The following is a 26,625-nucleotide window of genomic DNA, read 5'->3' on the forward strand; positions in this document are numbered from 1 at the left end:
CCTCAAAAATGATGAAAAACGGCGCGCCATAGTATGCCGTACGATATGGGCTATAGCCCATGGTCCAAAATGATGAGAAACGAGGCTAACTTTTTTTTTCAAAATTTCTAAAAACATGGGCTATAACCCATCGTTTTTGTCATTTCGTCATTTTTTTCAAATCCTCAAAAATGATGAAAAACGGCGCGCTATAGTATGCCGTACGATATGGGCTATAGCCCATGGTCCAAAATGATGAGAAACGAGGCTAACTTTTTTTTTCAAAATTTCTAAAAACATGGGCTATAACCCATCGTTTTTGTCATTTCGTCATTTTTTTCAAATCCTCAAAAATGATGAAAAACGGCGCTCTATATAGTATGCCGTACGATATGGGCTATAGCCCATGGTCCAAAATGATGAGAAACGAGGCTAACTTTTTTTTCCAAAATTTCTAAAAACATGGGCTATAACCCATCGTTTTTGTCATTTCGTAATTTTTTTCAAATCTTCAAAAATGATGAAAAACTGCGCGCTATAGTATGCCGTACGATATGGGCTATAGCCCATGGTCCAAAATGATGAGAAACGAGGCTAACTTTTTTTTTCAAAATTTCTAAAAACATGGGCTATAACCCATCGTTTTTGTCATTTCGTCATTTTTTTCAAATCCTCAAAAATGATGAAAAACAGCGCGCTATAGTATGCCGTACGATATGGGCTATAGCCCATGGTCCAAAATGATGAGAAACGAGGATAACTTTTTTTTTCAAAATTTCTAAAAACATGGGCTATAACCCATCGTTTTTGTCATTTCGTAATTTTTTTCAAATCCTCAAAAATGATGAAAAACTGCGCGCTATAGTATGCCGTACGATATGGGCTATAGCCCACGGTCCAAAATGATGAGAAACAAGGCTAACTTTTTTTTTCAAAATTTCAAAAAACATGGGCTATAACCCATCGTTTTTGTCATTTCGTCATTTTTTTCAAATCCTCAAAAATGATGAAAAACGGCGCGCTATAGTATGCCGTACGATATGGGCTATAGCCCATGGTCCAAAATGATGAGAAACGAGGATAACTTTTTTTTTCAAAATTTCTAAAAACATGGGCTATAACCCATCGTTTTTGTCATTTCGTCATTTTTTTCAAATCCTCAAAAATGATGAAAAACGGCGCGCTATAGTATGCCGTACGATATGGGCTATAGCCCATGGTCCAAAATGATAAGAAACGAGGCTAACTTTTTTTTTCAAAATTTCAAAAAACATGGGCTATAACCCATCGTTTTTGTCATTTCGTCATTTTTTTCAAATCCTCAAAAATGATGAAAAACGGCGCGCTATAGTATGCCGTACGATATGGGCTATAGCCCATGGTCCAAAATGATGAGAAACGAGGCTAACTTTTTTTTTCAAAATTTCTAAAAACATGGGCTATAACCCATCGTTTTTGTCATTTCGTCATTTTTTTCGAATCCTCAAAAATGATGAAAAACGGCGCGCTATAGTATGCCGTACGATATGGGCTATAGCCCATGGTCCAAAATGATGAGAAACGAGGCTAACTTTTTTTTTCAAAATTTCTAAAAACATGGGCTATAACCCATCGTTTTTGTCATTTCGTCATTTTTTTCAAATCCTCAAAAATGATGAAAAACGGCGCGCTATAGTATGCCGTACGATATGGGCTATAGCCCATGGTCCAAAATGATGAGAAACGAGGCTAACTTTTTTTTTCAAAATTTCTAAAAACATGGGCTATAACCCATCGTTTTTGTCATTTCGTCATTTTTTTCAAATCCTCAAAAATGATGAAAAACGGCGCTCTATAGTATGCCGTACGATATGGGCTATAGCCCATGGTCCAAAATGATGAGAAACGAGGCTAACTTTTTTTTCCAAAATTTCTAAAAACATGGGCTATAACCCATCGTTTTTGTAATTTCGTAATTTTTTTCAAATCTTCAAAAATGATGAAAAACTGCGCGCTATAGTATGCCGTACGATATGGGCTATAGCCCATGGTCCAAAATGATGAGAAACGAGGCTAACTTTTTTTTTCAAAATTTCTAAAAACATGGGCTATAACCCATCGTTTTTGTCATTTCGTCATTTTTTTCAAATCCTCAAAAATGATGAAAAACAGCGCGCTATAGTATGCCGTACGATATGGGCTATAGCCCATGGTCCAAAATGATGAGAAACGAGGCTAACTTTTTTTTTCAAAATTTCTAAAAACATGGGCTATAACCCATCGTTTTTGTCATTTCGTCATTTTTTTCAAATCCTCAAAAATGATGAAAAACGGCGCGCTATAGTATGCCGTACGATATGGGCTATAGCCCATGGTCCAAAATGATGAGAAACGAGGCTAACCTTTTTTTTCAAAATTTCTAAAAACATGGGCTATAACCCATCGTTTTTGTCATTTCGTCATTTTTTTCAAATCCTCAAAAATGATGAAAAACTGCGCGCTATAGTATGCCGTACGATATGGGCTATAGCCCACGGTCCAAAATGATGAGAAACGAGGCTAACTTTTTTTTCAAAATTTCAAAAAACATGGGCTATAACCCATCGTTTTGTCATTTCGTCATTTTTTTCAAATCCTCAAAAATGATGAAAAACGGCGCGCTATAGTATACCGTACGATATGGGCTATAGCCCATGGTCCAAAATGATGAGAAACGACGATAACTTTTTTTTTCAAAATTTCTAAAAACATGGGCTATAACCCATCGTTTTTGTCATTTCGTCATTTTTTTCAAATCTTCAAAAGTGATGAAAAACTGCGCTCTATAGTATGCCGTACGATATGGGCTATAGCCCACGGTCCAAAATGATGAGAAACGAGGCTAACTTTTTTTTTCAAAATTTCAAAAAACATGGGCTATAACCCATCGTTTTTGTCATTTCGTCATTTTTTTCAAATCCTCAAAAATGATGAAAAACGGCGCGCTATAGTATGCCGTACGATATGGGCTATAGCCCATGGTCCAAAATGATGAGAAACGAGGCTAACTTTTTTTTCCAAAATTTCAAAAAACATGGGCTATAACCCATCGTTTTTGTCATTTCGTAATTTTTTTCAAATCCTCAAAAATGATGAAAAACGGCGCGCTATAGTATGCCGTACGATATGGGCTATAGCCCATGGTCCAAAATGATGAGAAACGAGGCTAACTTTTTTTTTCAAAATTTCTAAAAACATGGGCTATAACCCATCGTTTTTGTCATTTCGTCATTTTTTTCAAATCCTCAAAAATGATGAAAAACGGCGCACTATAGTATGCCGTACGATATGGGCTATAGCCCATGGTCCAAAATGATGAGAAACGAGGCTAACTTTTTTTTTCAAAATTTCTAAAAACATGGGCTATAACCCATCGTTTTTGTCATTTCGTCATTTTTTTCAAATCCTCAAAAATGATGAAAAACGGCGCTCTATAGTATGCCGTACGATATGGGCTATAGCCCATGGTCCAAAATGATGAGAAACGAGGCTAACTTTTTTTTCCAAAATTTCTAAAAACATGGGCTATAACCCATCGTTTTTGTCATTTCGTCATTTTTTTCAAATCCTCAAAAATGATGAAAAACAGCGCACTATAGTATGCCGTACGATATGGGCTATAGCCCATGGTCCAAAATGATGAGAAACGAGGCTAACTTTTTTTTTCAAAATTTCTAAAAACATGGGCTATAACCCATCGTTTTTGTCATTTCGTCATTTTTTTCAAATCCTCAAAAATGATGAAAAACGGCGCGCTATAGTATGCCGTACGATATGGGCTATAGCCCATGGTCCAAAATGATGAGAAACGAGGCTAACTTTTTTTTTCAAAATTTCTACAAACATGGGCTATAACCCATCGTTTTTGTCATTTCGTCATTTTTTTCAAATCCTCAAAAATGATGAAAAACTGCGCGCTATAGTATGCCGTACGATATGGGCTATAGCCCACGGTCCAAAATGATGAGAAACGAGGCTAACTTTTTTTTTCAAAATTTCAAAAAACATGGGCTATAACCCATCGTTTTTGTCATTTCGTCATTTTTTTCAAATCCTCAAAAATGATGAAAAACGGCGCGCTATAGTATGCCGTACGATATGGGCTATAGCCCATGGTCCAAAATGATGAGAAACGACGATAACTTTTTTTTTCAAAATTTCTAAAAACATGGGCTATAACCCATCGTTTTTGTCATTTCGTCATTTTTTTCAAATCCTCAAAAATGATGAAAAACGGCGCGCTATAGTATGCCGTACGATATGGGCTATAGCCCATGGTCCAAAATGATGAGAAACGAGGCTAACTTTTTTTTTCAAAATTTCAAAAAACATGGGCTATAACCCATCGTTTTTGTCATTTCGTCATTTTTTTCAAATCCTCAAAAATGATGAAAAACGGCGCGCTATAGTATGCCGTACGATATGGGCTATAGCCCATGGTCCAAAATGATGAGAAACGAGGCTAACTTTTTTTTTCAAAATTTCAAAAAACATGGGCTATAACCCATCGTTTTTGTCATTTCGTAATTTTTTTCAAATCCTCAAAAATGATGAAAAACGGCGCGCTATAGTATGCCGTACGATATGGGCTATAGCCCATGGTCCAAAATGATGAGAAACGAGGCTAACTTTTTTTTTCAAAATTTCTAAAAACATGGGCTATAACCCATCGTTTTTGTCATTTCGTCATTTTTTTCAAATCCTCAAAAATGATGAAAAACGGCGCGCTATAGTATGCCGTACGATATGGGCTATAGCCCATGGTCCAAAATGATGAGAAACGAGGCTAACTTTATTTTTCAAAATTTCTAAAAACATGGGCTATAACCCATCGTTTTTGTCATTTCGTCATTTTTTTCAAATCCTCAAAAATGATGAAAAACGGCGCTCTATAGTATGCCGTACGATATGGGCTATAGCCCATGGTCCAAAATGATGAGAAACGAGGCTAACTTTTTTTCCCAAAATTTCTAAAAACATGGGCTATAACCCATCGTTTTTGTCATTTCGTAATTTTTTTCAAATCTTCAAAAATGATGAAAAACTGCGCGCTATAGTATGCCGTACGATATGGGCTATAGCCCATGGTCCAAAATGATGAGAAACGAGGCTAACTTTTTTTTTCAAAATTTCTAAAAACATGGGCTATAACCCATCGTTTTTGTCATTTCGTCATTTTTTTCAAATCCTCAAAAATGATGAAAAACAGCGCGCTATAGTATGCCGTACGATATGGGCTATAGCCCATGGTCCAAAATGATGAGAAACGAGGATAACTTTTTTTTTCAAATTTTCAAAAAACATGGGCTATAACCCATCGTTTTTGTCATTTCGTCATTTTTTCAAATCTTCAAAAATGATGAAAAACTGTGCGCTATAGTATGCCGTACGATATGGGCTATAGCCCACGGTCCAAAATGATGAGAAACGAGGCTAACTTTTTTTTTCAAAATTTCAAAAAACATGGGCTATAACCCATCGTTTTTGTCATTTCGTCATTTTTTTCAAATCCTCAAAAATGATGAAAAACGGCGCGCTATAGTATGCCGTACGATATGGGCTATAGCCCATGGTCCAAAATGATGAGAAACGAGGCTAACTTTTTTTTCCAAAATTTCTAAAAACATGGGCTATAACCCATCGTTTTTGTCATTTCGTAATTTTTTTCAAATCTTCAAAAATGATGAAAAACTGCGCGCTATAGTATGCCGTACGATATGGGCTATAGCCCATGGTCCAAAATGATGAGAAACGAGGCTAACTTTTTTTTTCAAAATTTCTAAAAACATGGGCTATAACCCATCGTTTTTGTCATTTCGTCATTTTTTTCAAATCCTCAAAAATGATGAAAAACAGCGCGCTATAGTATGCCGTACGATATGGGCTATAGCCCATGGTCCAAAATGATGAGAAACGAGGATAACTTTTTTTTTCAAATTTTCAAAAAACATGGGCTATAACCCATCGTTTTTGTCATTTCGTCATTTTTTCAAATCTTCAAAAATGATGAAAAACTGTGCGCTATAGTATGCCGTACGATATGGGCTATAGCCCACGGTCCAAAATGATGAGAAACGAGGCTAACTTTTTTTTTCAAAATTTCAAAAAACATGATGAAAAACGGCGCGCTATAGCATGCCGTACGATATGGGCTATAGCCCACGGTCCAAAATGATGAGAAACGAGGCTAACTTTTTTTTTCAAAATTTCAAAAAACATGGGCTATAACCCATCGTTTTTGTCATTTCGTCATTTTTTTCAAATCCTCAAAAATGATGAAAAACGGCGCGCTATAGCATGCCGTACGATATGGGCTATAGCCCATGGTCCAAAATGATGAGAAACGAGGATAACTTTTTTTTTGCCATTTTTGTAATGTGGCCCACAGGTAAATCTATTTGTGTATCCCTGACCTAGTCGATAAAACAGGGCAAAACAACAAGCAGACAATAGAGACAACTGAGTTAATTTGAACATTTATTTATTGCTCTGTACTAGTTTTGTCATACAAAATGCATACAATGCACAATCATGTTTGTATTAAAAATGAATTACATATTATTAGTCATATTAATAATAGTGTGACCCAAAGCTGCTTCAAAACGTGGATATGAAAACAACATTAGCTACCTTTGGAATGGCTTTAAAATGTTAAATTGCCCTCTGAACCATCTCTGGCTCACAGCCAAGCTTTGCTATAATGAGTCAAGACTTTCTATTGGCTCACATTCAGAACTCAGCGAGTGATTGACAGCCCCAAAGGGCCACTGAGAGAGAAGAGGCACTTCAGGTGTGGTCACGGTTGATGTTCGTTGCCATGGTTACGCATCTTCACCGCCACAGAGATGAAGCATGGTCTTACGGTAGTCACCAGAGGTATCTCCCTGTAACACACAAAGCACACAGATTAACACAACAAATTGTAGCAGCCGATAAGATATTTATTTTATTAAGATCTGTAGGCCTACATAGGTTTTATATTGTGTGATTAATCAGCGTTCATTTTCGACTGCTGTGTCATGAGTACATCCACACAGAACACAAATATAAGGAGGTAAAGCAAGGTTGATTTTGCCCTGGAATGGACGACCTTGAAGGCGTATGCAAAGGCTAAAATATGTCATCTTAGACATAGCATTCTATAGTGTATAGTTTCAATGTACAGATATTCTACTGTTAGGGTTCTTAGCTTATTTATGATCCTTGTTGACTTCCTACCTTATGTTGTTCTTGCTTACTGTATTACCCTGTGTTCTTGCTTGCTGTACACATACATGCACACCTCTGAGCTGTGTGTGTGTGTGTGTGTGTGTGTGTGTGTGTGTGTGCGCGCTCTCGTACCGTGATCATGGAATGCAGGGAGCGGGCAAACATCCTCCTGAACTCGGTCTTGATGTCCAACATGTCCACCTCGCTACGAGACACCATCACCCAGATGAGTGTCTGGTCCGTAGTACCCCAGCCCTGACACACAGTGGGTTTTATTATTAAGTACATAAACATTGTATGACTTATTATTAACATTGTTTGCAGTTTGTTATATGTTTTACTTTCTGCGAGTCAACGTTATAGTTAACCAAAACTAACTAAAAACAAAAACTAGAAACATTTTAGTTAATTGAAACTAATAAAAACTAAAAATAAATTAAAAAAACGATAACTAAACTGAAACTGTATTGTGGGTCCTCAAAACTAACTGAAATTATAGACAAAATACCCTTAGTTTTTATCAATATTTATATTCCTTTCGGATATTTATAATATAATCCTTTTAAATTAATTTCCTCATTTCGCCAACAAGTTTTACGGCAGTTTTCAGCACTGTACGGCAGCCACGCTAACCCTAACCCACAAATAAACCAAAGTACGAAAAAACTAAACTAAAACTAAGCATTTCACCAAAATAAAAAACTAGCAAACCCGCTCTAAAAACTAACAAACTAACTGAATTAGAAGAAAAAAAAGTCAAAACCAACTAAAACTAAACTATAATGAAAAAACCAAAACTATTATAACCTTGCTGCGAATTTGAATCTTTAGCATACACAGAAGAATTCACAAGTGCTACACACTTTCCAATCACTGGTCATTATAAGCAGTGGGCCAGTTGGGATACATACTATATCAGTCAAGTCTGCACATTACTTTAAGGTGTTTCTTTCTGTTGAGGTAACCCTGCCTGATCAGAATCTGACAGATTTAATTTCAAGGTCAGGCCAAAATGGGTTAATACAGTTTTATGTTGATCTGGGTTTGACGTATTCATATAGTAGTTGTGTCTTGTATACCTACCTCCATGGCATAATACAGAGTCTCAGCGAAATAGGCGGGAACACTCCTAGCACACTTCACTATGGGAGACAAGGAAAAAAACATTGGTCCAAGTGACGAGCTGTGTGTGTGCATGCGTGTGTGTGTGTGTGTTCCATACCCACGGCCAGTAGAAGGTCTTTCAGGTGTCCAGACGTCTCGCTCCTAATGACCTCCTCTATTTCAAAACCTGACAGAGTCATGTACACATCAAACACTGTGCACACACACACACACACACACACACAGAACATAGTTACCATGAGGTAAATATTTAAAGATACCGAAACATGGCACTCAAATTGTGCCACAGTCGGCATTCAGCCGTCATACAACAGAACCGGTGTCACCACCAAAGCCGTGCCCCTTTTTGGGGACATTCCTTGAGTTTATATCATTTGATAGCACTATCCAATATTATTTTATTTTATTATTATATATCCGACAACCTGGAAATATTCGGAGCATTTCCATACAGAATTGATAATGTTTCGATAAGTATTCGTTGAGAACGAGAGATTTGTTTAACTCCAGCGTATCTTTTCAGACCGGCTGAGGTCACGTCAGATTGCTATGGCATTCCGTGCGTCTTGTTCTTTCTTTGAATTAACTGTTCCTCTGTATGTATTGATTGATAAATACATTAGATACAACTTTACACTAAAAAGAGTTATTAAAAAAATGCTCTGAATAGTTCAATGTTGTCGGAAATATAAATCAGAAAAGAGATGCGCAGGCACGTGCACACACACACACACACACACACACACACACACACACGCACACACACCTTTCCTCAGATGTTCGGGGCTTCGGTTGCCCAGGATTTTGATGAACTCCGTTTCATCAGTACCATACAACTCCTCCCCTGCCTCATACAGAGTCTGAAAGCACAGAGACACACTTACTGTACACTAGTATTACACACCACATACAATACTGTAGTATCTAGTCTACATTTTGTGGACTAGAGGTGTGGTGACACTTTATCTCCACTAGATTACGCCAAATCCTCATTTTACAGTAAAAAAACATACCCAAACTTCTAACACATTCAAATGTCCACCTCAAACGTGTACGTGTACATGTACACACACACAGCAGGAGATTAGCCAATCAAACGAGTAAATGAACGGGAACAAGACATGGGTATGCCACCCAGGGGTTGACACTAAGGTCTCAGAGGCACTCAGTTCATGTTCAACTTGACCACCAGGTCTTGCCCACTTGCCCAGAAAGTTAATCGTCGATTATAAAAGTATAAGTAAAGTTTTCTACTACTACTGTTCAAATTTCTTTGTGGGGCTGTGCGATAAAAATAAACGCCTCAATTTGTATGCCAAATCCTCCACATAGCTATGAATATGGTTCACTTATATTTTGTGTAGAAACAGTGAAAATAGCACATACCGGTAGGTAAACAGTGCTCTTAATACCACAGACCAGAAGACAGAGCGCTCTGGCCACGTTCAGGTTTTTAGACGGATATTTTTAGACAGATACCCTTAGTATCAAACCCCTAGCTGCCACAAACTGGAAAACGTGGGACTACAGTTATGCACAGAGCCTCTTTTTCTGTTTGCAGGTACAGTAGGAAGCTGGGGAGGTTATTATGTCCTTGTCGTTGCACCAGTCGTTGATCTGTAAAACCATACGGGCATCTCACTCACCTGAGCGTCAGCTTCTATTTTTTCTTCCTGAATGCCCTGCTCCCTGCTGCCCTGAGGACGAATAGAAGATTACTGTGAGAGGAGACGAGAGGGGGAGACGAGAGGGGGAGGTGGAGATGAGGAGAGGGGGAGATGAGGAGGGGAGGGGAGGAGGAGATGAGGAGAGGGATGAGGAGAGGAGGTAAGGGAGGAGAAGAGACTCACTTGAAGCAGAATGACCAGCAATCTTTTGAAGTGACCGGAGGTGTCATCAGAAATGTCCTCCTCCAGGTTGTCGTAGTACTCTGAGAGACAGACACACGCAAACCAGTCTTTTAGTTTAGACCCACATGCACAACTTTCTATTCACAATGTGTGAACGATACCTTTTCTTCCGTGTGGGAGAGAAAATTGCACTTATGCACTTGAGCCAGACTGGGTGTGTTAAAGCACATTGAATTGCCTTGTAATAAATATTATATTTATCATTTGTTGAGTGTTACATTTGAAACAAATCTCAAAGTGCTACAATTATTAATTATCCTAAATCGCCTGAACATAATTTTTTAATGTGCCTAGCGATTCAGGGGCTGGAACCAGGCTAGACCGCATCCCTGTCGTGGCAATAATCACGTTAACCCACACCCTCTCGTGTAATATTGCTTAAGTGACACCCACTCTACATCGTTAGTGAATGAACATTACTTGCTTGTATCTTTCTGCATTCTTAAGCCTGATGAATCATTATCAGACAATGGTGTTATTTCTGAACTGTTGCGACTGGGACTTAACCTCATTGTTACTTAGAATGTAGGTATTTGATCTCTAGGAATCGATTAGAACACATTGATCAATAAGCATATTGAGTGTGTGTGTGTGTGTGTGTGTGTGTGTGTGTGTGTGTGTTACCCTCTTTGTAGGCAGCCACGATGTCTTTGACCTGCGCTGCTGTTCTGGAGGCCAGGATCTCCACCAGAATCTTCTCATCTGTCCCCCACCCCTGCAAGACACGGTCACTTCATAAAGTACCCTACCGTACGCACCCCAAAAACATGGGTGGGGTCCAAAGATATGACACCACTAGTCAAGATACTTCTATTTTGCATCCATTTAGAAAATATACTTTAATTCATTTTCAGAATATTGGTATGCCCTCCTTTTGCACAATGCATTAGAGCTGGCATACATGTACTCTGATGAACTAATGATGATCTGATGATCCATGCATGATTTGATAATGGGCCAAAGAGCTTCTTTTGACGTCACAAGATGCTTTCTCAGTGTCCAAGAGCTCCCAATAAATATTCCATGGGGATGAGGTTGAGGTCAGGTGACTGGAGGGAAGTTCATGACCAGCGCGAAACGTTATATTGTGACATTTTGGAGAGATTCAGTATGCTGCATTGATCACTACTGTTTAGACAGCAGTGACGCGCGTTGTTAGACATTACAAACCCTAACTCTAACCCTAAACTCAGTTTTAACCAGCCATGTAAGTCCCTTAACCTCATATCAGTGTTAACCAGCCACGTAGTCAGTTGACAATGCGTGTCTCATCGCTGGCAGCCGTGATCATGATACTGAGATCCGGTAGGTGCGTCTGCTCTGATTAAACGTGATTCAGTCCCTTTCAATGCATTGATGGCATTCGAAAAGGGTGCACCAGTCCACGGACTCCTCTAGTCTTCTTAGGTCTTGCTTTCTCCGTCTACGAGAGCCACCATGCGTTCAGTGAGATTATAAGAAACTGGATCAGTTGTAATGTATACAAAGCATTTGATCAGGCAGATCAAATGTGGCCACACCCAAAGATCAATACACGAAGCACAAGCTTCGTACCGAAAATAGCAAATACACAAGCTTTTAATGATCTGCTAATTTCTGTGCAACCAAGCATAAATCAGGCTTTAGTTCCCTGAGAAAAAAAAGCAATTCCATCAAAGATACTGAATTAGCTAAATAAAGACTCCAATCAGCAAAAAAATACTGTCAAAAGAAGGCTGTAGTGGAGGGGAATCCCGTCCAAATGCTCCAACAACGGCAATTCACAGTGGATGAGTGGAAAGAATCCTATTTAATAAAGAATTTAAGAATCCAAGGAGACAAAATGACATTCACATAATGATGAATTGCATTTTTATAGTGCTTTTCCAAGAGCTCACACCGTGAGCTTGCCACTCATTGAAGTACCACTCCTCTCTACATGCTACATGGATGGATAATGACCCCTTTGCACATACTACTTGAAAACCTAACGTCACCTGACCTAAATGCTGCATTTGTATAGAGCCTCTATCCAATGCACATTACATTCACACACAGACGGCAGAGGGAACAGTCCTGCTCACCGGGAGAAGTTAGGGGTTTAGTGTGTTGATTGATTACTTTATTGAAAATACATTCAAAAGGACAGAGTCACAAGAAAGCCGGCAGGCTCGTTTCCGTTGTGGTCCCCTTGGGGAAAGGGGATGCTCAAGGACATTTCAACACTAACGCAGGGGGATGGAACCAGGAACCTTCCGCTTCTCGAGTGGCTGCTCTACCTCCTGAGCCACCGCTGCTCCCTCAAACCCACTGACTGTTTATCGGAAACTGAGAAAGCTTTGAGGCATCCTGGGACGTCACAAGAAGCCATTTGGAACCTTGTCAAATCATGCAGGGATCATCAGGTTTAATAGTCTATGCCAGCTCTGCATGCTCTCATTAGAGCAAAAACAATTTGTAAAAAGAAATATTTTAAACAATGTATTACATTGAACTGAAATTTTCCATGAGGCCAATAAAGGTCTATTTGCATTCGAAACAAATGCTACAGTGTGCCTGTGTGTTTGTGAGTACAAACATTTATAACAATACGATTCACATACCGTTATCCTGCAATCTCAATTCTTGCAAACTCACATGGCCAATAAACGTGATTCTGATTTGACAGATCTCATCAAATGCTGCACCTAAAACTGCAGTACCGTAATGGCATCACGGATGAAGGTGACATCTAGGTTGAGAGGTGTGGTCATCAGTGCAACGATGAGGGTCTCGAACTCCCCCCCCAACTCAGACTCCAGGTCATCGATCAGATCCTGAGAGAGAGAAAGAGGTGTGTACTTATTACTTATGTGTTATGGAGTATATTTAATATTACAGCTTTTATACTGAACAGCTACGAGGATAACTCCAAAAGGTGGAGAAAAGATGCTCAGCAGACTAAAACAAAGAATGGAGCTTTTTGTGAAGTTCGTAGACTAGCTATTTTCAGTGTGCCTCGTTGGAATTTGGCACGCAACTAAGTTAGTTTAAATAAGTCCGTCTAAATCATCTGAGACAAAGCTGTGTGTGTGCACGTGCGTGTGTGTTGGAGGGATTTGGGCAAACCCATCGGGGGGGGGGGCACGTAACTTTGGGAAAGTGTCATAGTAGCTCGTTTACAACTGAAACGGACTTCCTGTGCGCTAACTTCCTCTTCAAAATAAGAGCCTCATGTAATGATTAGTCAACACTAGTTTTATTTCTAAGTCTACTTACAGGACATTAACATCACATTTGACATTTGAGTTCCTTTTGAATGCCTGTCAGATTTCTCTGCCTTGCATGCATTTGATTTACGCACAATTTGACGACATATGGGCATCGGTTGTGTGCCTCCCTGATTATTAATAACATCTAAACATGTAAACACAACATGAACATAGTACTCTTATACATAGCGCATTCTCGCCGAGAAATATTTGAGTTAAAATAAAAATAAAGAAACAAATGGTTCAAGCCCATTAATTAAGATTCGAGTGCCAACCCTAACGAACCCTGAATGTTCAGGGACAGCCTGTGTGTGTGTGTGTGTGTGTGTGTGTGTGTGTGTGTGTCCTACTTTTCCATGCAGGGTCTTGTAGGCCGCCTTGATCTCCTGTCTCTGGCCGTTGCTGCGGGCCGTCACCAGCTGCAAGATGGTGTCCTCGTCCGTCCCTGCGGCAGTGACCAGTCATGGTTACGCAACCGAGCCCGCCAGTGTTTATCAATGTTAACATTCCCACAAGATGCAGCCATTATTACACACAGGCAGGTGAGCTCACAGGATATTTAGATTTCCTCCATGCAGACACACACACACACACACACACATACATCTCACCCCATCCTTTCATGGCCTTGTACAGGATCTCGGCATCGTCGTTGGCAGTGAAGTTGGCGCTGGCTTTAACGGTCCCTCTGCTGGCCTGGTTACGAAAAAAACAAAAACAACGTACATGAGCAGAGGAAGAAGAGAGAGGAGGTGACGGTGTCGTTTGAAATGTCATCGAACCCATACATAGATTACAAAAACAACAACCACCATGTTCCCCAGAGTCTGTATGGGTGTATTGCAGGGTAGTAATCATACTCGTCATGTGGGAGAAGATCTAAATGTGACCTCCCAGATGACAGGATGCTTTGTTGGGTTTAAATGATAACCTTGGCAGTGCTGTTTGCACTCACTGAGTAAACACAGCTGTGGCCGTATAGCCAGTGGCAAGGTACGACAGGGGAACGTGAATTTGAATAAGGCAGCAGCGTTTTTATGGCGGATACAACTTTACGGTCCGGAAACAAATAAATTGATAAAACATTACATTGTGTGATCATACTGCTATACTGCCATTAGTACTACTGCTGCTATACTTTTCTGGTAAAAATGCTCAATAGAATATTAGGTAAAAATTATGTTTCCCTGTGAAAGATAATTTCAAAGGTTTTTCTTTTAAATAACATGGTATGAAATGTCCTATTTGCAGATGTGTGTAAAATGAAGAAGCATCCGTTGGCTGGGCCTTATCAATCCTTGGAGACACTGACTGTAATTATAACATAATTACCTTGATGTAGATAAAGCGGTCATACTGAGTCACACACACACACACACACACACACATTCCCCCTACCCTCATTCCATGAACAACAGACATGTCACGTCCTGGGTCTGTTCCCTGCACTTTCCCCGTTTGGCCACTAGGCTCTGCATGCTCAACCACAGGTGCGAGCTGTTGGCCAAATGACCTAGTTGGCCAGAGCCTATATTTAAGACAGTTTGTGAGTGCTCCGTGTTGGTTCATTGTATATTCAGGGTGCTCGTTTCCAGGTCCCCGTGTTGCGTTTATTCGCCCTGTGAGGTGTACCTCGTTTTGCATTACGATTTAAATTTAGTAATGCATTAGTTATCCTGTCCCCTTGGTCTCATGCTTTGAAATGAGTTCTGCATTTGTAGGGTCCAAAACACCTGGCACCCATACTATACCCAGCATCTGTACACAACAACAGGATCAATATAGCTAGAGAGTACAATTTATTTAAAATTACAATGTATTAAAACAGCACACTAATCCAGACAGAGGGACTTGAGTTGGATAAAGTGCCATGGATGTCTCTCCTAGTGTAGGCTGTTGTAGTCAGCTGTCTAATGTTGAAATGCTTCTGCAATGTCCTGTTGCAACATACAGTGGATCTGTCATGGATGTAGACAGAGTCGAACCCAAGTTCAGAGTAACTTGCAAGAATAGATCAAGTAACAAACAAGAATAGATGTTAAGTATTTAATAAAGAATAAGGTAGATCTTACACTTACGTAGGCAGGAATCAGGCAAATGCAAAATGACAATGTAGTCAAAACAGGAATCCACACACAGGCCATGATATCAAACTATGAACTGACAATGGGAGTTTGTAGAGTCCAGTTTTATAGGAGCAGGTTGATTGGCAAAGTGTTCACAGGTTGGCTGACGAGGGAGTTGAAGACAGGTGTGTAAATGGGACTGCAGTGAGTGGACATGCTGGAGTCACAGACTGAGGGAGAGAAAGACTGTGACAGGATCCTGCACATCCATTTCCTCTCTTTAAACTACTTTAAACTAATCGCTCTGCACCAAATCTCTATTATTGGCAAATGTTCCCTCAGAATAGGGATGCTACAGTAGGTTGTAAGTGGTTAATGCTGCAACTCCTATCAAAACAAATGTCTTCTATGAATCTCATACGTCGTTGCTGTTACAATATATTCTTTTTTACAGGGACCAGTTCTGGAGAACCTGCAGCAAACCTACTGTAAATGAACTACACACAAAAAGGTGAATGGCTTGATATACTTAATTGTGTGACACTGGTGTGCAACTAAGGATGGATGTGGCTTGAGTTGATGGTGCATAACCGCTACATCCTTGCATTTTTGGAAACGCCAGCAGCTTGGCGTGGCGCTGATCATTTATTTTGAGCTACTAGCCAGTGTGTTCACGTGTGAAGATTGAGATGAGATAATATTTTCAACTCAGGCGTTTTTAGGCAAGCACTTTGGCGTTTTCAACTAGGAAAAAAAGCCCAGTGGACACACATACCGTACTCGCCCCTAGTCGATAAAACAGGGCAAAACAACTAAGCAGACAATAGAGACAACTGAGTTAATTTGAACATTTATTTATTGCTCCGTACTAGTTTTGTCATACAAAATGCATACAATGCACAATCATGTTTGTATTAAAAATGAATTACATATTATTAGTCATATTAATAATAGTGTGACCCAAAGCTGCTTCAAAACGTGGATATGAAAACAATATTAGCTACCTTTGGAATGGCTTTAAAATGTTAAATTGCCCTCTGAACCATCTCTGGCTCACAGCCAAGCGTTGCTATAATGATTCAAGACTTTCTATTGGCTCACATTCAGAACTCAGCGAGTGATTGACAGCCCCAAAGGGCCACTGAGAGAGAAGAGGCACTTCAGGTGTGGTCACGGTTGATGTTCGTTGCCATGGTTACGCATCGTCACCGCCACAGAGATGAAGCATGGTCTTACGGTAGTCACCAGAGGTATCTCCCTGTAACACACACAGATTAACACAACAAATTGTAGCAGCCGATAAGATATTTATTTTATTAAGATCTGTAGGCCTACATAGGTTTTATGTAGGTTTTATATTGTGTGATTAATCAGCGTTCATTTTCGACTGCTGTGTCACAGTACATCCACACAGAACACAAATATAAGGAGGTAAAGCAAGGTTGATTTTGCCCTGGAATGGACGACCTTGCAGGCGTATGCAAAGGCTAAAATATGTCATCTTAGACATAGCATTCTATAGTGTATAGTTTCAATGTACAGATATTCTACTGTTAGGTTTCTTAGCTTATTTATGATCCTTGATGACTTCCTACCTTATGTTGTTCTTGCTTACTGTATTACCCTGTGTTCTTGCTTGCTGTACACATACATGCACACCTCTGAGCTGTGTGTGTGTGTGTGTGTGTGTGTGTGTGTGTGTGTGTGTGTGTGTGCGTGCGTGCTCTCGTACCGTGATCATGGAATGCAGGGAGCGGGCAAACATCCTCCTGAACTCGGTCTTGATGTCCAACATGTCCACCTCGCTACGAGACACCATCACCCAGATGAGTGTCTGGTCCGTAGTACCCCAGCCCTGACACACACAGTGGGTTTTATTATTAAGTACATAAACATTGTATGACTTATTATTAACATCGTTTGCAGTTTGTTATATGTTTTACTTTCTGCGAGTCAACGTTATAGTTAACCAAAACTAACTAAAAACAAAAACTAGAAACATGTTAGTTAATTGAAACTAATAAAAACTAAAAATAATTTAATAAACGATAACTAAACTGAAACTGTATTGCGTGTCCTCAAAACTAACTGAAATTATAGACAAAATACCCTTAGTTTTTATCAATATTTATATTCCTTTCGGATATTTATAATATAATCCTTTTAAATTAATTTCCTCATTTCGCCAACAAGTTTTACGGCAGTTTTCAGCACTGTACGGCAGCATGCAGCCACGCTAACCCTAACCCACAAATAAACCAAAGTACGAAAAAACTAAACTAAAACTAAGCATTTCACCAAAATAAAAAACTAGCAAACCCGCTCTAAAAACTAACAAACTAACTGAATTAGAAAAAAAAGTCAAAACCAACTAAAACTAAACTATAATGAAAAAACGAAAACTATTATAACCTTGCTGCGAATTTGAATCTTTAGCATACACAGAAGAATTCACAAGTGCTACACACTTTCCAATCACTGGTCATTATAAGCAGTGGGCCAGTTGGGATACATACTATATCAGTCAAGTCTGCACATTACTTTAAGGTGTTTCTTTCTGTTGAGGTAATCCTGCCTGATCAGAATCTGACAGATTTAATTTCAAGGTCAGGCCAAAATGGGTTAATAGTAATACAGTTTTATGTTGATCTGGGTTTGACGTATTCATATAGTAGTTGTGTCTTGTATACCTACCTCCATGGCATAATACAGAGTCTCAGCGAAATAGGCGGGAACACTCCTAGCACACTTCACTATGGGAGACAAGCAAAAAAACATTGGTCCAAGTGACGAGCTGTGTGTGTGTGTGCGTGCGTGTGTGCGTGTGTGTGTGTGTTCCATACCCACGGCCAGTAGAAGGTCTTTCAGGTGTCCAGACGTCTCGCTCCTAATGACCTCCTCTATTTCAAAACCTGACAGATTCATGTACGCATCAAACACTGTGCACACACACACACACACAATGGAAATGAACATAGTTACCATGAGGTAAATATTTAAAGATACCGAAACATGGCACTCAAATTGTGCCACAGTCGGCATTCAGCCGTCATACAACAGACCCGGTGTCACCACCAAAGCCGTGCCCCTTTTTGGGGACATTCCTTGAGTTTATATCATTTGATAGCACTATCCAATATTATTTTATTTTATTATTATATATCCAACAACCTGGAAATATTCGGAGCATTTCCATACAGAATTGATAATGTTTCGATAAGTATTCGTTGAGAACGAGAGATTTGTTTAACTCCAGCGTATCTTTTCAGACCGGCTGAGGTCACGTCAGATTGCTATGGCATTCCGTGCGTCTTGTTCTTTCTTTGAATTAACTGTTCCTCTGTATGTATTGATTGATAAATACATTAGATACAACTTTACACTAAAAAGAGTTATTAAATAAATGCTCTGAATAGTTCAATGTTGTCGGAAATATCAGAAAAGAGATGCGCAGGCACGTGCACACTACACACACACACACACACACACACCTTTCCTCAGATGTTCGGGGCTTCGGTTGCCCAGGATTTTGATGAACTCCGTTTCATGAGTACCATACAACTCCTCCCCTGCCTCATACAGAGTCTGAAAGCACAGAGACACACTTACTGTACACTAGTATTACACACCACATACAATACTGTAGTATCTAGTCTACATTTTGTGGACTAGAGGTGTGGTGACACTTTATCTCCACTAGATTACGCCAAATCCTCATTTTACAGTAAAAAAAAAACATACCCAAACTTCTAACACATTCAAATGTCCACCTCAAACGTGTACACACACACACACACACACACAGCAGGAGATTAGCCAATCAAACGAGTAAATGAACGGGAACAAGACATGGGTATGCCACCCAGGGGTTGACACTAAGGTCTCAGAGGCACTCAGGTCATGTTCAACTTGACCACCAGGTCTTGCCCACTTGCCCAGAAAGTGAATCGTCGATTATAAAAGTATAAGTAAAGTTTTCTACTACTACTGTTCAAATTTCTTTGTGGGGCTGTGCGATAAAAAATAAACGCCTCAATTTGTATGCCAAATTCTCCACATAGCTATGAATATGGTTCACTTATATTTTGTGTAGAAACAGTGAAAATAGCACATACCGGTAGGTAAACAGTGCTCTTAATACCACAGACTAGAAGACTCTGGCCACTCTGGCCACGTTCAGGTTTTTAGACGGATATTTTTAGACAGATACCCTTAGTATCAAACCCCTAGCTGCCACAAACTGGAAAACGTGGGACTACAGTTATGCACGGAGCCTGTTTTTCTGTTTGCAGGTACAGTAGGAAGCTGGGGAGGTTATTATCTCCTTGTCGTTGCACCAGTTGTTGATCTGTAAAACCATACGGGCATCTCACTCACCTGAGCGTCAGCTTCTATTTTTTCTTCCTGAATGCCCTGCTCCCTGCTGCCCTGAGGACGAATAGAAGATTACTGTGAGAGGAGACGAGAGGGGGAGATGAGGGGAGACGAGAGGGGGAGGTGGAGATGAGGAGAGGGGGAGATGAGGAGGGGAGGGGAGGAGGAGATGAGGAGAGGGATGAGGAGAGAAGGTAAGGGAGGAGAAGAGACTCACTTGAAGCAGAATGACCAGCAATCTTTTGAAGTGACCGGAGGTGTCATCAGAAATGTCCTCCTCCAGGTTGTCGTAGTACTCTGAGAGACAGACACACGCAAACCAGTCTTTTAGTTTAGACCCACATGCACAACTTTCTATTCACAATGTGTGAACGATACCTTTTCTTCTGTGTGGGAGAGAAAATTGCACTTGAGCCAGACTGGGTGTGTAAAGCACATTGAATTGCCTTGTAATAAATATTATATTTATCATTTGTTTCAAAATGTTAAGTGTTACATTTGAAACAAATCTCAAAGTGCTACAATTATTAATTATCCTAAATCGCCTGAACATAATTTTTTTATGTGCCTAGCGATTCAGGGGCTGGAACCAGGCTAGACCGCATCCCTGTCGTGGCAATAATCACGTTAACCCACACCCTCTCGTGTAATATTGCTTAAGTGACACCCACTCTACATCGTTAGTGAATGAACATTACTTGCTTGTATCTTTCTGCATTCTTAAGCCTGATGAATCATTATCAGACAATGGTGTTATTTCTGAACTGTTGCGACTGGGACTTAACCTCATTGTTACTTAGAATGTAGGTATTTGATCTCTAGGAATCGATTAGAACACATTGATCAATAAGCATATTGAGTGTGTGTGTGTGTGTGTGTGTGTGTGTGTGTGTGTGTGTGTGTGTGTGTGTTACCCTCTTTGTAGGCAGCCACGATGTCTTTGACCTGCGCTGCTGTTCTGGAGGCCAGGATCTCCACCAGAATCTTCTCATCTGTCCCCCACCCCTGCAAAACACAGTCACTTCATAAAGTACCCTACCGTACGTACCCCAAAAACATGGGTGGGGTCCAAAGATATGACACCACTAGTCAAGATACTTCTATTTTGCATCCATTTAGAAAATATACTTTAATTCATTTTCAGAATATTGGTATGCCCTCCTTTTGCACAATGCATTAGAGCTGGCATACATGTACTCTGATGAACTAATGAACTAATGATGATCTGATGATCCATGCATGATTTGATAATGGGCCAAAGAGCTTCTTTTGAAGTCACAAGATGCTTTCTCAGTGTCCAAGAGCTCCCAATAAATATTCCATGGGGATGAGGTTGAGGTCAGGTGACTGGAGGGAAGTTCATGACCAGCGCGAAACGTTATATTGTGACATTTTGGAGAGATTCAGTATGCTGCATTGATCACTACTGTTTAGACAGCAGTGACGCGCGTTGTTAGACATTACAAACCCTAACTCTAACCCTAAACTCAGTTTTAACCAGCCATGTAAGTCCCTTAACCTCATATCAGTGTTAACCAGCCACGTAGTCAGTTGACAATGCGTGTCTCATCGCTGGCAGCCGTGATCATGATACTGAGATCCGGTACGTGCGTCTGCTCTGATTAAACGTGATTCAGTCCCTTTCAATGCATTGATGGCATTCGAAAAGGGTGCACCAGTCCACGGACTCCTCTAGTCTTCTTAGGTTTTGCTTTCTCCGTCTACGAGAGCCACCATGCGTTCAGTGAGATTATAAGAAACTGGATCAGTTGTAATGTATACAAAGCATTTGATCAGGCAGATCAAATGTGGCCACACCCAAAGATCAATACACAAAGCACAAGCTTCGTACCGAAAATAGCAAATACACAAGCTTTTAATGATCTGCTATTTTCTGTGCAACTAAGCATAAATCAGGCTTTAGTTCCCTGAGAAAAAAAAAGCAATTCCATCAAAGATACTGAATTAGCTAAATAAAGACTCCAATCAGCAAAAAAATACTGTCAAAAGAAGGCTGTAGTGGAGGGGAATCCCGTCCAAATGCTCCAACAACGGCAATTCACAGTGGATGAGTGGAAAGAATCCTATTTAATAAAGAATTTAAGAATCCAAGGAGACAAACTGGAGAGAAAATGACATTCACATAATGATGAATTGCATTTTTATAGTGCTTTTCCAAGAGCTCACACCGTGAGCTTGCCACTCATTGAAGTACCACTCCTCTCTACATGCTACATGGATGGATAATGACCCCTTTGCACATACTACTTGAAAACCTAACGTCACCTGACCTAAATGCTGCATTTGTATAGAGCCTCTATCCAATGCACATTACATTCACACACAGACGGCAGAGGGAACAGTCCTGCTCACCGGGAGAAGTTAGGGGTTTAGTGTGTTGATTGATTACTTTATTGAAAATACATTCAAAAGGACAGAGTCACAAGAAAGCCGGCAGGCTCGTTTCCGTTGTGGTCCTCTTGGGGAAAGGGGATGCTCAAGGACATTGACACTAACGCAGGGGGATGGAACCAGGAACCTTCCGCTTCTCGAGTGGCTGCTCTACCTCCTGAGCCACCGCTGCTCCCTCAAACCCACTGACTGTTTATCGGAAACTGAGAAAGCTTTGAAGCATCCTGTGACGTCACAAGAAGCCATTTGGAACCTTGTCAAATCATGCAGGGATCATCAGGTTTAATAGTCTATTCCAGCTCTGCATGCTCTCATTACAGCAAAAACAATTTGTAAAAAGAAATATTTTAAACAATGTATTACATTGAACTGAAATTTTCCATGAGGCCAATAAAGGTCTATTTGCATTCGAAACAAATGCTACAGTGTGCCTGTGTGTTTGTGAGTAAGTGAGTGACTGTCCCCCTACAAACATACTGTACATGTACAATACGATTCACATATCCAGTCTGAAGAAACCACCAAGTCAATTCTTGCAAACTTACATGGCCAATAAACGTGATTCTGATTTGACAGATCTCATCAAATGCTGCACCTAAAACTGCAGTACCGTAATGGCATCACGGATGAAGGTGACATCTAGGTTGAGAGGTGTGGTCATCAGTGCAACGATGAGGGTCTCGAACTCCCCCCCCAACTCAGACTCCAGGTCATCGATCAGATCCTGAGAGAGAGAAAGAGGTGTGTACTTATTACTTATGTGTTATGGAGTATATTTTATATTACAGCTTTTATACTGAACAGCTACGAGGATAACTCCAAAAGGTGGAGAAAAGATGCTCAGCAGACTAAAACAAAGAATGGAGCTTTTTGTGAAGTTCGTAGACTAGCTATTTTCAGTGTGCCTCATCTGAGACAAAGCTGTGTGTGTGCACGTGCGTGTGTGTTGGAGGGATTTGGGCAAACCCATCGGGGGGGGGGGGGGCACGTAACTTTGGGAAAGTGTCATAGTAGCTCGTTTACAACTGAAACAGACTTCCTGTGCGCTAACTTCCTCTTCAAAATAAGAGCCTCATGTAATGATTAGTCAACACTAGTTTTATTTCCAAGTCTACTTACAGGACATTAACATCACATTTGACATTTGAGTTCCTTTTGAATGCCTGTCAGATTTCTCTGCCTTGCATGCATTTGATTTACGTACAATTTGACGACATATGGGCATCGGTTGTGTGCCTCCCTGATTATTAATAACATCTAAACACAACATGAACATAGTACTCTTATACATAGCGCATTCTCGCCGAGAAATATTTGAGTTAAAATAAAAATAAAGAAACAAATGGTTCAAGCCCATTAATTAAGATTCGAGTGCCAACCCTAACGAACCCTGAATGTTCGGGGACAGCCTGTGTGTGTGTGTGTGTGTGTGTCCTACTTTTCCATGCAGGGTCTTGTAGGCCGCCTTGATCTCCTGTCTCTGGCCGTTGCTGCGGGCCGTCACCAGCTGCAAGATGGTGTCCTCGTCCGTCCCTGTGACCAGTCATGGTCATGGCGGCAGTGACCAGTCATGGTTACGCAACCGAGCCCGCCAGTGTTTATCAACGTTAACATTCCCACAAGATGCAGGCATTATGACACACAGGCAGGTGAGCTCACAGGATATTTAGATTTCCTCCATGCAGACACACACACACACACACACATACATCTCACCCCATCCTTTCATGGCCTTGTACAGGATCTCTGCATCGTCATTGGCAGTGAAGTTGGCGCTGGCTTTAACGGTCCCTCTGCTGGCCTGGTTACGAAAAAAACAAAAACAACAACGTACATATAGGCAGAGGAAGAAGAGAGAGGAGGTGACGGTGTCGTTTGAAATGTCATCGAACCCATACATAGATTACAAAAACAATCACAACCATGTTCCCCAGAGTCTGTATGGGTGTATTGCAGGGTAGTAAATTGGTAATCATACTCGTCATGTGGGAGAAGATCTAAATGTGACCTCCCAGATGACAGGATGCTTTGTTGGGTTTAAATGATAACCTTGGCAGTGCTGTTTGCACTCACTGAGTAAACACAGCTGTGGCCGTATAGCCAGTGGCAAGGTACGACAGGGGCACGAGAATTTGAATAAGGAAACAGCGTTTTTATGGCGGATACAACTTTACGGTCCGGAAACAAATAAGTTGATAAAACATTACATTGTGTGATCATACTGCTAGTACTACTGCTGCTATACTTTTCTGGTAAAAATGCTTAATAGAATATTAGGTAAAAATTATGTTTTCCTGTGAAAGATAATTTCAAAGGTTTTTCTTTTAAATAACATGGTATGAAATTTCCTATTTGCAGATGTGTGTAAAATGAAGAAGCATCCGTTGGCTGGGCCCGATCAATCCTTGGAGACACCGACTGTAATTATAACATAATTACCTTGATGTAGATAAAGCGGTCACACACACACACACACACACACACACACACACACACACACACACACACACACACACACACACACACACACACACACACACAGAGAGAGAGGCAGACACGCACAAACACTTTCCCCCTACCCTCATTCCATGAACAACAGACATGTCACGTCCTGGGTCTGTTCCCTGCACTTTCCCTGTTTGGCCACTAGGCTCTGCATGCTCAACCCTTCTCCCCTGGTCCACAGGTGCGAGCTGTTGGCCAAATGACCTAGTTGGCCAGAGCCTATATTTAAGACAGTTTGTGAGTGCTCTGTGTTGGTTCATTGTATATTCACGGTGCTCGTTTCCAGGTCCCCGTGTTGCGTTTATTCGCCCTGTGAGGTGTACCTCGTTTTGCATTACGATTTAAATTTAGTAATGTATTCGTTATCCTGTCCCCTTGGTCTCATGCTTTGAAATGAGTTCTGCATTTGTAGGGTCCAAAACACCTGGCACCCATACTATACCCAGCATCTGTACACAACAACAGGATCAATATAGCTAGAGAGTACAATTTATTTAAAATTACAATGTATTAAAACAGCACACTAATCCAGACAGAGGGACTTGAGTTGGATAAAGTGCCATGGATGTCTCTCCTAGTGTAGGCTGTTGTAGTCAGCTGTCTAATGTTGAAATGCTTCTGCAATGTCCTGTTGCAACATACAGTGGATCTGTCATGGATGTAGACAGAGTCGAACCCAAGTGCGGAGTAACTTGCAAGAATAGATCAAGTAACAAACAAGAATAGATGTTAAGTATTTAATAAAGAATAAGGTAGATCTTACACTTACGTAGGCAGGAATCAGGCAAATGCAAAATGACAATGTAGTCAAAACAGGAATCCACACACAGGCCATGATATCAAACTATGAACTGACAATGGGAGTTTGTAGAGTCCAGTTTTATAGGAGCAGGTTGATTGGCAAAGTGTTCACAGGTTGGCTGACGAGGGAGTTGAAGACAGGTGTGTAAATGGGACTGCAGTGAGTGGCCATGCTGGAGTCACAGACTGAGGGAGAGAGAGACTGTGACAGGATCCTGCACATCCATTTCCTCTCTTTAAACTACTTTAAACTAATCGCTCTGCACCAAATCTCTATTATTGGCAAATGTTCCCTCAGAATAGGGATGCTACAGTAGGTTGTAAGTGTTTAATGCTGCAACTCCTATCAAAACAAATGTCTTCTATGAATCTCATACGTCGTTGCTGTTACAATATATTCTTTTTTACAGGGACCAGTTCTGGAGAACCTGCAGCAAACCTACTGTAAATGAACTACACACAAAAAGGTGAATGGCTTGATATACTTAATTGTGTGACACTGGTGTGCAACAAAGGATGGATGTGGCTTGAGTTGATGGTGCATAACCGCTACATCCTTGCATTTTTGGAAACGCCAGCAGCTTGGCGTGGCGCTGATCATTTATTTTGAGCTACTAGCCAGTGTGTTCACGTGTGAAGATTGAGATGAGATAATATTTTCAACTCAGGCGTTTTTAGGCAAGCACTTTGGCGTTTTCAACTAGGAAAAAAAGCCCAGTGGACACACATACCGTACTCGCCCCTAGTCGATAAAACAGGGCAAAACAACTAACCCATTCTGACCGGGAACCCGTTTTGGTGTTAGCATCATGTTGTGCTTTAGCTATTGAAAAATAGCAGATCTACAAGCTCATAGCGCGCCACTCTACGAGCTTGTAGGTCTGCTATTTTTGAAAAATCGAAGAACGACTGACATTTTTAGAATCTGATCTCAGGTCAGAATGGGTTCATCAGACCAGTGTGTGTCCAGTGGAAACCTCGTATGAATCTGATCTC

At 40.5% G+C, this 26,625-nt stretch overlaps 2 protein-coding genes across 2 annotated transcripts; both read right to left on the reverse strand.

Annotated features, from left to right (window-relative positions):
* Positions 1-6,818: 6,818 nt before the first annotated feature.
* On the reverse strand, positions 6,819-16,730 carry LOC308312470 (annexin A5-like; the record flags this gene model as incomplete). Its single annotated transcript, XM_080759077.1, has 14 exons — positions 6,819-6,881; positions 7,339-7,461; positions 8,290-8,348; positions 8,429-8,524; positions 9,098-9,191; positions 9,978-10,028; positions 10,182-10,261; positions 10,866-10,956; positions 12,923-13,036; positions 13,822-13,916; positions 14,083-14,167; positions 14,870-14,984; positions 15,223-15,229; positions 16,712-16,730. The coding sequence occupies 14 exons, from the start codon at positions 16,728-16,730 to the stop codon at positions 6,819-6,821; spliced, it is 1,092 nt and encodes a 363-aa protein (XP_080615203.1).
* On the reverse strand, positions 16,376-24,926 carry LOC308312471 (annexin A5-like; the record flags this gene model as incomplete). The annotated part of the gene is made up of 12 exons (XM_080759078.1): positions 16,376-16,795; positions 17,270-17,392; positions 18,232-18,290; positions 18,381-18,476; positions 19,029-19,122; positions 19,915-19,965; positions 20,129-20,208; positions 20,826-20,916; positions 22,934-23,047; positions 23,762-23,856; positions 24,040-24,124; positions 24,903-24,926. The coding sequence occupies 12 exons, from the start codon at positions 24,924-24,926 to the stop codon at positions 16,733-16,735; spliced, it is 975 nt and encodes a 324-aa protein (XP_080615204.1). The 3' UTR covers positions 16,376-16,732.
* Positions 24,927-26,625: the final 1,699 nt, after the last annotated feature.

This window comes from Protomyctophum bolini (genome assembly GCF_963924005.1).
Source record: "Protomyctophum bolini genome assembly, chromosome: 3".
Lineage (NCBI taxonomy): Eukaryota > Metazoa > Chordata > Actinopteri > Myctophiformes > Myctophidae > Protomyctophum > Protomyctophum bolini.